The sequence below is a fragment of the Anabrus simplex genome, chromosome 1, assembly GCF_040414725.1.
Source record: "Anabrus simplex isolate iqAnaSimp1 chromosome 1, ASM4041472v1, whole genome shotgun sequence".
NCBI classification, from domain to species: domain Eukaryota; kingdom Metazoa; phylum Arthropoda; class Insecta; order Orthoptera; family Tettigoniidae; genus Anabrus; species Anabrus simplex.
In genome coordinates, this window is record NC_090265.1 from 879211969 (window position 1) to 879227124 (window position 15156).

The following is a 15156-nucleotide window of genomic DNA, read 5'->3' on the forward strand; positions in this document are numbered from 1 at the left end:
ATCATGAGTACGGTGTTCCGCACATAATGGTATTACTCACAGGTAATGTAATACGCACATGTAACGCAGACCTATGGCGTTTCTTACATTACGGCGCCGCTCAGAGGCAACGCAAACTCATGGTGTTTCTCACTTAGTGAGTACTAATCACAGGCAACGTAAGCCCGTGGTGTTCCGCATATAGTTGTACTAATCACGGCTACTGTAAAACCCATATTGATTCACCCTGTGCTACTAATCACAAATCTATTGTGTACCTAACATAGTGGTACTACTCGCAAGTAAAGGCGACCCAGGGTGTCCCTTACATGATGGTATTAATTACAAGTAGTCTCATGGTTCTAATTCAACCATCCCTTGGTCGCCCCTTTTAGTCGCCTCTTACGACATGCAGGGGATACCGCGGTTGTATTCGTCTGCGTCCCCCCACCCATGGGGGTCCGGACTAGTTGAGGCTGTAGGTTGTCCGAATTATGATAGTCCGGATTAAAGAAAATAACTTCTGAAATGAGCCCAGGTACATATTTAAGCACACTGTTCAGTAAAAAAGAACGTGTGTAGTAGAGTATTTTGAGGAAAACAAAGGTTATTTAGTACAAGATAAAATGCAATACAGTATTAGGCCCTACAAAATACAGAATGACTATACTGCTAATAATAAGAGTTTGTGTCTGACAGGTAAGGTTGGAGGGAGGAGCACTGCACGTGCCATTTCACGATGTTGCCACATTCCAGCATTCCTTTCTACATACTCTTACCCCTCGCTTCCGGCTCACTTGTTCCCTCCTTCATTCTGACCGCTGTGATCTGTTGTAGACTACCTGGCCAGGCGGTGTCGTCCCATTTGCAATCACTCTTATACAAATAATCTTATCAGTGACAGTGACAGGTTTGGCAACTCGCAGCAAGACGAGCTGCCCTGAAGTGTTATCTCCATGGCAACCGCAGTCGCTCCACCCTCGTTTCCATGGCAACCACACAGCCACTCCCTTTATCCCGCCTCGGCAGGCAGTAAACGGACCTCCCTCTAAGAAATGTCAGACATCAACTCTTATTATTAGCAGTATAGTGCAGTACAGAATTAGCACTAGGTAATCGAGACATACCTTCACTGACCACACTTAAAACGCTTACAGGTTTGAAGGAACTGCTGATCCTTTGACTTCGCCATAAGACCTACCTGGGTCGATGCGACGTAAAACAAATAGCAAAATAGCGATCCCTTGACATTAATTCTTTAATATTTAACTCACGCAGGTGCCTCAAATGTTCGTAATATGCAGATATGTTTTCATCGTTGCTATTTTCAACGTATTTAATGACAATGTTTAGACGGCGTTTAATTTCAGTAAGTTTTGGCTTTTGGGAATGTTAACAACCTGCCACTACAGTAGCTGCGGCACAAAGTGCGAAGTTTACAACAATGCTTTATATTGTAATTGCACGTATGTATTATTATTATTATTATTATTATTATTATTATTATTATTATTATTATTATTATTATTATTTTTGCTAGGGGCTTTACGTCGCACCGACACAGATAGTCTTATTGCGACGATGGGATAGGAAAGGCCTAGGAGTTGGAAGGAAGCGGCCGTGCCCTCTGCCTGGTGTGAAAATGGGAAACCACGGAAAACCATCTTCAGGGCTGCCGATAGTGGGATTCGAACCTACTATCTCCCGGATGCTGTATTATTATTAAACGGCTGTCCGAATTAATGGGGTCCGGATTAATGAGGTTCTACTGTATGTACAATTTACCTCCATTGACATATATTTATCCATAATGCGTAACGTCTCTCACTGATGATCCGTTCACGAAGAAGAATCTACTGGTATCAGTACTATTGATAATGGTGTAGAGGGATCTTTCCCGGACAGCTGAGAAGAGTTAAGGGACATACCTCCATCTGCTGGTTCTCAGCGGCGTCGTTGATAGCGCTCTTGCCGAACTTGTCGACTGCGAGCCTAGCCCCGTGCCGAAGCAGCCAGCGCACAGTCTCGACGTGTCCTCTGCTGGCCGCAAAGTGGAGCGGCGTTGCCCCGTCCCCGTCACGGAGATTGGGGTCCACTCCCTGCTCCAAAATCTGAAACAAGATGCATTTGACCATTGCAGATCAGTAGTGGTTTGTGAGGACAGTACGGATGATCACATATGTAATAAAATTCAATACAAAATTATTTTTCGGTACGTGTGAAGTCACTACTGAAAGCTATGACAAAATTTTTGTAAAATCCTTCAAAATATTTTTTTGTTAGTGGTTTAACGTCGCACCAACACATCGAAGGTATTTCGCTAACGCAAGGTTGGAAATGCGCAAGTACTGGAAAGGTAGAGATGTCTTTCACTACGGTGCAGTCCCAGTATTTGCCTGAGTGACAGTGGGAAACCACGGACCATTTCCCGAATGTAAGCTCAAATAAATAAATAAATAAATAAATAAATAAATAAATAAATAAATAAATAAATAAATAAATAAATAAATAAATAAATAAATAAATAAATAAATAAATAAATAAATAAATAAATAAATAAATAAATGTGAATGTAAAATAATCATCGGATCCAACTCACAATATTGAAAGTTAACATAATTTAAAAATCCATCCATTGACTAGAATTCAAAAAGATGAACAACGATTATGAACTTAATTAGTGGATCCGACCCCCTGTGTCCCCCCCCCCTTCCCATAAAATATCTTAAAACAATGTTTATACTCTGAGCAAAGGGCTGCTTCCAAAGCAAAATCCTAAATCGATGATGCTTGTTGTCTAAAGGAGTACAAAATTCAGGTGACCGGGCCCTCGTAATGGTACCAATCGCTGTTAAAGAAGAACCATGGTGTTCCTCACATTGTGGTACTAATCACAGGGAATGTACTACTCAAAGGTAACGCTAACCCATGGTGTTCATCGCAGAAACCGCCCAGAACAGTGGTGATTCTCACATAATGGTACGAATCACGGGCAACGTCCAGACCTGTGGTGTTCCTCACATAGTGGTACTAATCGCAAGTAAAGTCGACCCATGGTGTTCCTCGCATTATTGTACTAATTAGAGGTAATCTCATGGTTGAGGATGTCCCGCCCCGCGGTGTAGGTGGCAACGCGTCCGCCTGTCACCCAGCGGCCCCGGGTTCGATTCCCGGCCGGGTCAGGGGTTTTTAATTGTAAATTATTAATATCCCTCTACACTTCCGCAATTACAATTACACGCAGATTCATATCATATGGTGCAAGTAGCGTTGAAGATCCGTCATCCCTTGGCCGCCTCTTACGACAGACATCTGTGCCTCCCACAAAGATATGCCTGTGTCAACTTAAACTCAAAACTCGGTAACAGGCTTTGTATGCCAGTCCACTCAGTTGTTCAGTGATTGAATTGAGAGTCATTGCCATGTTCCAGCTTCACGTCCGTGCGTTGCGAGTGTTAAATGCAGTGAAGGTGCAAAGAAGAAGGCTGTCCAACAGAAATGTGCCGAGAACCAATGTATGTAGGAACAGTGCACCAACGAACGAAATTCTGAGGTGCTCTATTCTGCCCAGAATCGTTTCTGCAGTATGGGACAGTTCGGTAGACTTATTTGTTCAGTGAAGTTGAGTTTGGTTCTTCAAACACTCATTGACCAGAATGCTCTAGCAGGAAGCTTGCTTTGGACGTGGGTGGACTTCGAAATATCGAGTGAGATCCATCGCTTATCAGTGAGTTTGAAAGAGTCTACACGTCATTTTGTACAGCTCTAGCTGGTGGCAGGAAGAATCACACCCGTGACAGCAGAAGGATGTGGGAAAGGAAGTGCAAGAACAGGCTACTCTGGAGTTATATCAAAGGTAAAATTGAAGGACGGTGAGGTAGGGAAAGAATGAGAATATCTAGGCTACGGAATGTACGAGAATGGTATGGGCTCAGTACCCCATTCTTTTCCGACTTTCTGAGAGTACAAGAATCAGATCGCCCTTATGACAACGGACATCCGATGAAGATATGGCATAAGAATAAGGAGAAGGATTCGTACTTAACAATGGTTCAGGTAACTATGACCATTACAGAGTACACACGTGCGCTATACAGCTGTTAGTAACTATATCAGTGTGTCGCTTAGGTCCTACAAAAACAGTATTCTACGAAGAAAGTTTTAGAAAATTTAACAAATTCACATAGTATCCAACTTTAAAAAATAGATCACCACTCAGATATATCACTCACTACCTTAAGTACTTCACAGATGAACTTTCTTAGAACCACTAACACACAGGCACACATTATCACATGGACTAGAAACACTACATTTGATGATGTTCCCCACAGCAACTGCAGAGAAATGACGATCATTGCAGGGGCAAGTGGGAGACAAATACAATTTGTATACAGTTATGTAGCTCTGTAATTAGTTGAAGATGTCAAATAACTTTCACCTCGTAACGGTAGACATTAATGTTCTTCCTTATATTATTATACCTGTACATAAAGGTATGAAGCTACATTTAATGAAACGGCTTCTACTCATCTTACGCATGTTTCAGAGTTGGGAACTCGAGACTTCAACTAATATCAATTTCACTTTCATGCTAAGTGTAAAGACAACGATCATAATTAAACCATTCAAAAACCGCAGGCTGAAATAATACTAGGAAAAAACTGAAAATTTAAACCACTTGCTGTTTCGGAAGCATCGTCACCACGGACAACAAAATTATATATGAAGTAAATAAAATAACATATGGTTAAGCAAGTCTTCCAGAGTAAAAACCATCTAACAAAAAACATGGCTCTGCATCCAAGCACGTACAAACAAAACCAATACAAGGAAATTACGGTATTTTTGAGGAGCTTTCTCTGGAATGTACACCGGTAGGCTATGGATGTAAAGGGCACTAGGAAAACGTGAAAGGCGAGGATTAGACGCAGCTAAGATGTGAATGTGGAGAACAGTGACTGGACAAGCTAGGAACAAAGAAAAAATAATGGTCAAGTTCACAATGAAGTTGGTGAGAAAAGAAATCTGATCCACAAGATCGATTATGATTATGATGATGATGATGATGAATTGATATTTTTGTCTAGGACATTCCCCCTTAATTGTACGAGATGAGACGAATGTAATGATAAACTCCGAAATTCATCCACTCACCAGAATCAAAACATGATGCTGAATGAATGAATATAAATTTAAAATAATCCAACTCGCAGTATTGAAAACTAAAATAATTCCAAACTCCATACATTGACTGGAATTAGAAAAGGACGATATGGACAATGATTATGAACTTAAAACAATCATTGATCCAGCACGTAATGCCCCACCTTCCCATAAAGTAATTTTAAACTGAGCAAAGGGCTGCTTCGAAAGCAAAAGCCTAAATCGATGATGCTTGTTGTCTAAAGGGGTCCAAATCCACGTCACTGACCCCTCATAACGGTACTAATCGCTAGTAAAGTAGAACCATGGTGTTCCTCATATAGCGGTACTAATCACAGGTAACTTAAGTTTATGGTGTTCCGCATATAGTAGTACTAAGTGCAAGTGAAGTCGACCCATGGTATTCGTAGCGTGATGATACTAATCGCAGATAATCTCATGGTTCAAAATCCATCATCCCTTAGTCGGCCGTTTTAGTCGCCTGTTACGACAGACAGGGTGTATTCATCCGCGTACCCCACTCACTGGGAGTCAAGATCGAATGGCGGAAGGCAAAATCAGTGGGCCAGTTCTTGAGGAAAGACCTTCGAAAAAAAGTTTGTCGGAAAGATTAAGACCAAGAGTGTTCTCGAAACAGATTTTCAACCTATTAGGCCGTGTTAAGTAAATTTAATACGTGTTGAAGAGATGTTTAGTACAGAACAAAAATGGCCAACCGGACACCAGTGGGATCCGAACCCACAACCTCCCGATTTCGGCCGATGACCTTAGATGTTAGGTCCCTTCAAACAACAAGCATTATCATCAAACTATTAAAAAGAATGGTAAATAATATTTAATTGACGTTTGAATACACGTTTTCCAAAGAGTGGGATTGATAGGCTTACGTTCACTCATGGCGTAAGAACTGAACGGATTGTTGTACGGCAGAATTTGCACCACGTCTCTGCTGTGGGCTTTACTTATATTTCTTATCATATTATCCCATTTGGACTTCTATTCCTTTCCCGAAAAGAGTACTACTATTTTTAAATAATTTTTTTCACCTAATTAGTTTCAAAGCGAGTACAATCATTTCAAAGTAATATTTCTTAAATTCTTAGTAATTTTTATTTTGATATCTTTTGTGTGCTAGTTGCTCTTATCAGTTAGAACTCGTTATTACTTGTAACTAAGTGCTGTGCAACACCTATCTTATGTACATCATAAGTATCCTTTTTGTCCTGCTCCTTTACTGAATGGTCAGTGTCGAGGTCTTAGGTACAGAGGGTCCCGGATTCGATCTCCGGTCGGATCGGGGATTTTATCTGAGTCTGATTCAAGGGAATGTGTGTGTGTGTGTGTGTGTGTGTGTGTGTGTGTGTGTGTTGTCCCAATACAGTACTCTTCATATTTACAAAAATTACACCATACTGCCAACCACCACCATAGACACATGCTATAGCGAATGCATCCCTCCAAATAGGGTTAGCGTCAGGAAGGGCAGGGGCGGTAGAATATATTTTCTATAACTACATTGTTAAATCCAAAAAGTTCTGGATTGTCTTGCGAGGTGTTTGATCAATTTACATTTTCGTTTAGCCTTATTTTTTTCAGTAAGTCCTAATGTGGCACCATGACGCCAACAGTGGAAAAAATTCATTAACACCTATCATCCAATAAAATGTTACTTGGGATTTTTAACATTTTGTTTTGTTTTGCTTTACATCTTATGGCGACGATAGAACAGGGGAGGGCTAAGAGTAGAAATGAATCGACGGTGGCCTTCATTACGGTACAGCCCCAGCAATTACCAGATATGAAAATGGGAAACCACAGAAGAACATCTTCAGCGCTGCTGACAGTGGGGTTAGAATCCACTGTCTCCCAAATACGAAACTGGGGTGAAGCACTTGATAAAAGAAATGGCAATACGTGCACATTTTAAAGGTCACCGGCCCTAAACTAGTTAATATACATTTGTCTTTTTTTTTTTTTTGCTAGGAGCTTTACGTCGCACCGACACAGATAGGTCTTATGGCGACGATGGGATAGGAAAGGCCTAGGAGTTGGAAGGAAGCGGCCGTGGCCTTAATTAAGGTACAGCCCCAGCATTTGCCTGGTGTGAAAATGGGAAACCACGGAAAACCATCTTCAGGGCTGCCGATAGTGGGATTCGAACCTACTATCTCCCGGATGCAAGCTCACAGCCGCGCGCCTCTACACGCACGGCCAACTCGCCCGGTTTTACATTTGTCTAATACAGGATATATCTAAATTCCTATCACTAACGTTTGAGGGCATGTTGGGAGGAACAGAAGAGAGAGCATTTTCAATATGAACCCTTGTTCAGAGACAGTTTCCCCACTAGAAACCAAACAGCACCACACGTTTAAATGTCCCACGTAAGTCTGTTGCGTCCATAAGCGGAGCGGCTAGAAGTGGTGATCACCCACTTCGATACAAAAATAGTACTTGTATGTTTATGTTCCGGAACACTCTCTTACAAACACCTGGTAGTTGATCATCCGCCGCTGCCATAACCTCCGACTCCACCGAAGTCTCGTACATCCCTAAACTCTTGTACGTGGACGCAAAAGCACTGCAACAACAACAATAACAACGTGCGCAGCAGACACGGGGCATTTAAACCTAGGTTGATGTGTTGCTTGTAGCATGAAGACAATACGTTTACGAACATGGTTTCCCATTCAAAACTTTATCTACCCTATCCCTCCTACAAGCCCGCAAATTGCTTTGTGGGAATTTAGGTATATCCTGTATACATATAACAAACATGCCATAGTTCTGTTAAGCTCTGTAGTAGACGAGCAGCCTACAAGGCAATTTGTAGCGAATACTATAACAAACTCGCTCTACAAGCAAAGAAGTACACCCTCTTATAGTCCAAATTTAGAGGAATGCCTATAGTGATGTACTCCACCATTTAGATCGTGCTTGTACTCTGGGGACTATGAAATTTTCATTCTATCACTTTCTGGATCATGACGTGTACAATCTGTTCAAGGAATGTGGAAGCTTCAACCTAAACATGTTATTTCTAAATCAGGTTAAGTTTAGGTCTGTTTTACCTCTAATACATTTTACAGAATATTGAACAAAGAATCGAAGGTTGCTCAATAAATGATAGGCACAGAACTACATAAAAACGGAAAGTTAAAATTGAAGAAGACAGGAAATAGGACACTTCTAAAAGAGAGACTTATAGCAGCGGAGTAATGAAGCAATCTTTAATGCAATTTCAAATTAAATTATTCTCCATACGTTCCGGTTGTTGCCATTTGAATTAGCTACTGCAAAGAGCAACCGCATTGTAATGTGCATCTGAATTACATTTAGAGTCAGTACAAGAATTTTGTCATCTAAACACCAATTTATTGTATTACGTATTCCTGTAAAGTTTTGGGTGTCAGCAGAGGCGGATTTATAGTATAGGTGCACTAGGCAAATGACTAGGAGCGGCGGAGTTCGGGAGCGGCAAATTTTGGCTAATACGTTCTTTTAAACTACAATAAAATTGTGTATTCTTCCAATAATTACCTACAATTCGAAGTTATTGCCTTAATTTTTCGCAATTTATTCTTAGAATAAGAATACTTGTGTGGTCTTATATTTCTAAGAGCTAAGAAACAAACATTTAATACCTACCATTCCCAACCCCTTTCTATACGACAGTTTTGTTCTTTGCGATATCGCTAATGGCTGACGGTATGTCTGGCTCCCTTACACTACTTATGTAACAGCTACTAGCAAATGAAAAACGAGAACTATCAAAATTTGATCGACGGGTCTGATCGTCAAAGTAAGACTAACAATTTTATGATAAAATTTATTTTCGTCTTTAGAAAGTTTAAGCTTCTGAAAACTCTGATTTTGTACAGTGTATCATATTGTCTAGGTATTTCAAGTACGGTACTTCAATATTATTCTTTCTTTTGGAGCGTGCATGCCATAATTATGCGTAGGGACACAGAAATATTAAATCCACCACTGCGTGTCAGGCTGAATAGGTTCGATGCTAGAGCATTGGCTTCCTGACAGGGAATACTGAAGTACTGAAGTAGTTTTTAAATTTTATTAACGATATAGAAAATCGTACAATTTCAACGCATGTATTCCGCTCCTGCACAGATATAAAAATAATTGAAAATAGCACAGAAAACTTGCATGATGGAGTTTTGATGATAAAAATTTTGTTGTGTATAATCTTCTCCCATGTACTCCAGGAAATGTTAATAGACACGTCGGAAACATAGATGTATAACAATAACGACAGCACTGAGGCTTCAAAAAGTGTTCGTCAAAGTAGACTTCCAAGTTAGCAATAGTGAATGCGCGCAGCTGTGAGCTTGTATCCGAGAGATATTGGGTTCGAGACCCACTGTGGACAGCCCTGAAGATAGTTTTCCGTGGTTTCCCATTTTCACACCAGGCAAATGCTGGGACTGTACCTTAATTAAAGCCACGGTCGCTTCCTTCCTATCCCGTCGTCGCCATTAGACCTATTTGTGTCGGTGTGACGTAAAACAAATTGAAAATACTGAATGCGAAGTAGAATATTGTAAAGATGCTACATTCGTTGAATGTCTATACTGTTCCATGGTCCTTTGTTCGAATAATTTCGTTTTAAATCCATCCTGCCTTCAGTAATGTAAGCGTAGTTTAAAATCTAAATCAATACGTTGAATACTCAGTATGTTATTGGTACGAAGATATTAAATGATATAATAAATAATAGAGAAGAGTAAAGGTTTAAAAGTCGCCTCTTCGTGTGCTTCTGTCAGTTTTAGCGCATATGCATATCTTTGCTAAATTGATCGTTAGAAACAACAAATTGGCAAACTACTCTTACAACGCTGTTTACCATACAACATTTAGCTGTGAAAATAGATTCCCGGTGAAACACTTGGCGATGATCCGACACAATTAATTAGAACTGAACCATACGTCGGTGAAGATAGTTCCGGTTTCATTGCCATCTGGTGGAGTAAATGGAAACCTCAAAATTGATAGCAGGTAGCCTGAATAATGTTAAATTAAAAATGTCTGCAATACAGTAACGGAGGTCATTGCCTTATTTATTTATTTATTTATTTATTTATTTTTTTTATTTATTTATTTAAGACGGAATAATACGATTTTTTCATCCACAACCTTTTCTATTAGCTGAAGACGATTCTATTCTTCAAAAATATCTACTGTAGGATAATGAGGACCCCATCGACGTGCTCGTTAGTAGCAACGGCTCAACCGGATAACATTTGCATTAGACTTCCCACGTCGATAATATTAGTAAGAGTTATTCAAATGTTAAGTAAAGAAAATGCAGAAACGAAAAAACTTTGGCTCCAAGTAGCTTATTGAAGACAGTGAACTGCACAGATTTTCACCAAGTGAAATTCGGAGGAGTTCGGAGATATTCGTAAAGGTTACGTCCAAGCAGTTCGCCTTATGGGCGCTAGATGGCAACGCCATGCAGTTCCTAGCTCCGTAGGATCCACCGAAGCTTTCAGGTCAAAGATGATCTGAGGAGCTCAGACCAGGAGAGGACCAAATCTTTAAGTTTTGAAGCTTAACCCCAAGTCAGTGGCTACTTAAAGATAATTTTTCGCACCTCAAACGAACGCTAAAATAATTTTTTATTGCAACAAATTTCTTCAATACTGGATAACTACGGACAGCACAAACATACTGATCAGAAGATTAAGTAGACATTAGGATAAAACTATGAACATGATTCATCTCCTCCCACTAAATCTAGCCCAATATTTTCGTGGCAGAGTTACGCCAGAAGCGTGATATATTACAAAGTGGATGGGTGACAGGTTCAACCAATCAATACTGATCTGCATTTAGGGCAGTCGCGCAGGTGGCAGATTCTCTACCTGTTGTTTTCCTAGCCTTTTCTTAAATGATTTCAATGACATTGGAAATTTATTGAACATCTCCCTTAGTAAGTTATTCTAATCCCTAACTCCCCTTCCTATAAATGAATATTTGCCCCAATTTGTCCTCTTGTATTCCAACTTTATCTTCATATTGTGATCTTTCCTACTTTTAAAGACGCCACTCAAACTTATTCGTCTCCTAATGTCATTCCACGCCATTTCTCCGCTGACAGCTCGGAACATACCACTCAGTCGAGCAGCTCGTATCCTTTCTCCCAGTTCTTCCCAGCCCAAACTTTGCAACATTTTTTTAACGCTACTCTTTTGTCGGAAATCACCCAGAACAAATGGAGCTGCTTTTCTTTGGATTTTTCCATTTCTTGAATCAAGTAATCCTGGTGAGGGTCCCATACACTGGAACCATACTCTAGTTGGGGTCTTTTTTGAACATAAATGTGTTTTAAAACGAACGAGTTAAACCTGGGCGTGGACCCTGGACTTAAGTGGTCCGAACCCTTATGAGATTAGTTTGCATTTAAATCCTAATAATAATAATAATAATAATAATAATAATAATAATAATAATAATAATAATAATAATAATAATAATAATAATAATAATAATAATAACAACGATGAACTGTCAACACGTGGAGAAGATACCAGACATCATACGCAAAAGGAGAATCTCTTTCTATGGCCACTCGACATGAATGAGCTCCGGAAGATTGTCCAATCGAATCTGTGCCTAATTTGAGGGAAAGAAAACCAAAGGAATCTGGTTTATAGAGGTGGAGAAAGACCTACAAGAACTGGGTATCTCTCATGAGGACATCTTGGAACGTGACTCTTTGAAGAAGAAACTTGGGGAGGTACAGAGTTTCCAGCCAAAACCCAAAATGAAAACCGGCAAGAAGTGGATCAAAGAACGGAAGGATGCTCACCGAAGAAGAATGCGGAAACACTGGGTACATGTGAAAGATAGGAGAAAGTAGTTGAAATGGCGTGGTCCATAGAAGACGAATAAATAAATAAATAAATAAATAAATAAATAAATAAATAAATAACAATAAATAAATAATAATAATAACAATAATAATAATAATAATAATAATCGTTTTACGACCTGTTATCTGTTTTTACAGTTGTCTCCGAGGCTCCAAAGTACCGTAATTTTATCCCGCAGGATTCTCTTACGAAGTAGTAAGCCTGCCGACACGAGGCTGGCGTACTTAAACACCTTCACATGCCACCGGAGTGAGCCGGAATTGAACCCGCGAACTTGGGCACAGTAGGCCAACGGTATACCATCTGAGCCACTCAGTCCGTCTAAAATAAAACACTACAGACTCAAATAACATTTTAAAACAGTCGAGCAATTGCCGAGGAAGTTGTCACGCTGATCACGAAACAATCCAACATCTGTAGGCAATCAGGTTTGGCAGCAGTCACCTTAGCAGGCCAAAGGATAATTCACCGCGGTGTTTATGTAACGTTTTAAAGCCACTGTTTGAATATGAACACGCCATTATTGGTATTAATCTCAAGTGTAGACCCGGCTCCGTAGCTAACTGCTAGTCTTTGGCCATAGGGGTCCCCGGTTCGATTCTGGACTGGTTTGCGAATTTTATCCTCATTGGTTAATTATTCTGACTAGCGTGGGTAGCGTGCTGGCCTTTGGCCACAGGGGTCCTGGGTTCGATTCCCGGCAGGGTCGAGAATTTTAACCATCATTGGTTAATTTCGCTGGCACGGGGGCTGGGTGTATGTGTCGTCTTCATCATTATTTCGTCCTCATCACGACGTGCAGGTCGCCTAGGGGAGTCAAATCAAAAGACCTGCACTTGGCGAGCTGAACATGTCCTCGGACACTCCTGGCACTAAAAGCCATACACCATTTCATTTATTATTATTATTATTATTATTATTATTATTATCATCTATATATTAAAAGTTTACTAAAAACAGCTTTGGCAAATCAGTTCGTCCGTTCTACTGGACAGATCTGCTTCATTTCTGTTGTATTCTCTCCAGAATTACCTGCCGGTGAATCGTGAGACATTGTTAGGTCTCAAAGTTCAGCCAAATTTTAGTAATCATAAAATAAAATCATTAAATGATCACTCCAATAATTGCAAGCGAATGCTTACCCTACCCGCAATACATTCTGTGCTTAGCAGATTCATTAATATTCTGATATATGTGATTTTCATCCTTAGCAATGTCATTGCATGCAGCCATGTTTAATCACTACCTGTGAAGGCAGACAGTCAACACTTCCTCTGATGGTGGAAGAATACTATTCTCTGATAGTTTTTGATTCTCTGTCCTTGCAGAGCTTCGAAATATACTCAACAGATGTCAGAACGTTCCTGATAACTCACATGCTACAAAGAGAAAACAGTCTACGTACTTACAGACTGGAAGATATCAAGTCGACTAGTTGTTTTTTTTTTTTTTTTTTTTTTTTTTGTTGAGGGAGAGTACCTGAGAATCCCGGGGCGAAAACTATGCCCCTTAACTCATCTGTTTTCGAGACACATCGATGAGTCGGAAAGGTCTCTGGTTGTACACTGGCGGAGGAAAAAACTATCTGGCCGAGAGGCGGTATTTACCTCCCGTTAGAGAAGAACTCCCGCCACCCCCCCCTCCCTGTTCATTGAAGAATTAATTCAAATTTGGAGTCGAAGAGCTATTTTCAACGAACGGACCCTTTCATGTGGGCCAATTGTATGTTGCACTATCTCGGGCAAGATCGTTTGAAAATGTCATGATCCAGATACGGCCGAATGGTCGAAGAACAGAGAATATTGTATGGAAAGAAGTGTTAATAAACTAAACTACGAATAAATCAGTTATGTACCGGTATTAAGTGTTAATAAAATTACTGAAAAGGGCAGGCAAAACAATATGACTGCGATAGGCATATCAAAACGAGTTATCTGACCTAATACGTAATATATATAAACCTTACAATGTTGTTATATAAGGTGCGACATACCATAGGAAGGGCTTGAGTACTTATTATTTTCATACTCATACACTTGTTCTTTCTTTTTTTTATCTTACATATGATCTCAACAGGGCTCCATTTTAACTTACTTTAATTCATTTTACCGACACTCATTTGGATTTAAATGTTGTACATAATTTTAACACTGATGATTGGCCCTAGAGTCCGAAAACCGTTTATGGATTCAAATATTGTGGTGATAAGACTGTTTGTGATTAATAATAATAATAATAATAATAATAATAATAATAATAATAATAATAATAATAATCAGCACTGTTTACTAAGATGGCATCGTTATTTTGTACAGATTATAATTAAATATTATAGTAGGAAGGGTGTCATCCTCACACAGTGCAAGTCACTTAAAAGACCTGCACCAGCCCTTTTCTGGAGGTCATAGACCGTATCATCATAATCATCATCACCACGTCTCTATTTAAGCAGAGTCGAAGGATGATCAAAAATGTTTTATTTCATTCAGAAGATAAAGCAGTAGTAGCTATTTACTTTGTGTTCTATGGTATCTTTTTTAATGCGACCTGTTTTTATTGGCTAAATCTCTAACTTCATTATTTTCGTATGAGGGGAAGTGGGGTTAGTATTGGTAAAGGTGAAATCTGAGTTGAAATTTAATCTCAATAAAAGGTGATAGTTTCGACAGAGAATGATTAAAATCTGAGGAAAATTAGCCCTCAGGATAGGATAACAACTATAAGCTCCCGGAAACAGAGTATCTGATCGGTGCGACTCCCCAGTCCTACTATAAGCAACGATTTCAGAGTGTGATATAAAGAAGCAGAGTTCAAGCTCCTTCAGACAAAATGATATAAAAATCTGTTTTTTTTCTATACCGGTACAGAAAAGGAAATCCTTTCACTAACATTTTAACTGGAAGAATGAAGACAACACAGTTACCGAGCGGAATGGCCACGCGTGTTTCCTCTTATTTAGATATATTATTATTAATCAAATAATATAATAAACAAAATAGCCGGGCTGAGTTGCTTTGAGCCACGGATGCCACAGACAAACTGGTGTGCGGGCCGTATAACGTAATCAAGATAGCACAGCGGGCAACATCGGGACAAGAACATTTCAATTTGGGTT

The 15156-nt window shown here is 39.7% G+C and overlaps 1 protein-coding gene across 2 annotated transcripts in view; it reads right to left on the minus strand.

Annotated features, from left to right (window-relative positions):
• Positions 1–15156, minus strand: part of f (forked) — a 241483-nt gene that overhangs the window by 120044 nt on the left and 106283 nt on the right. For both annotated transcript variants that reach the window (XM_068225272.1, XM_068225271.1), the window contains exon 3: positions 1908–2090. In XM_068225272.1, coding sequence (XP_068081373.1) covers positions 1908–2090 — 183 coding nt within the window. The remainder of the gene's footprint in view (positions 1–1907; positions 2091–15156) is intronic.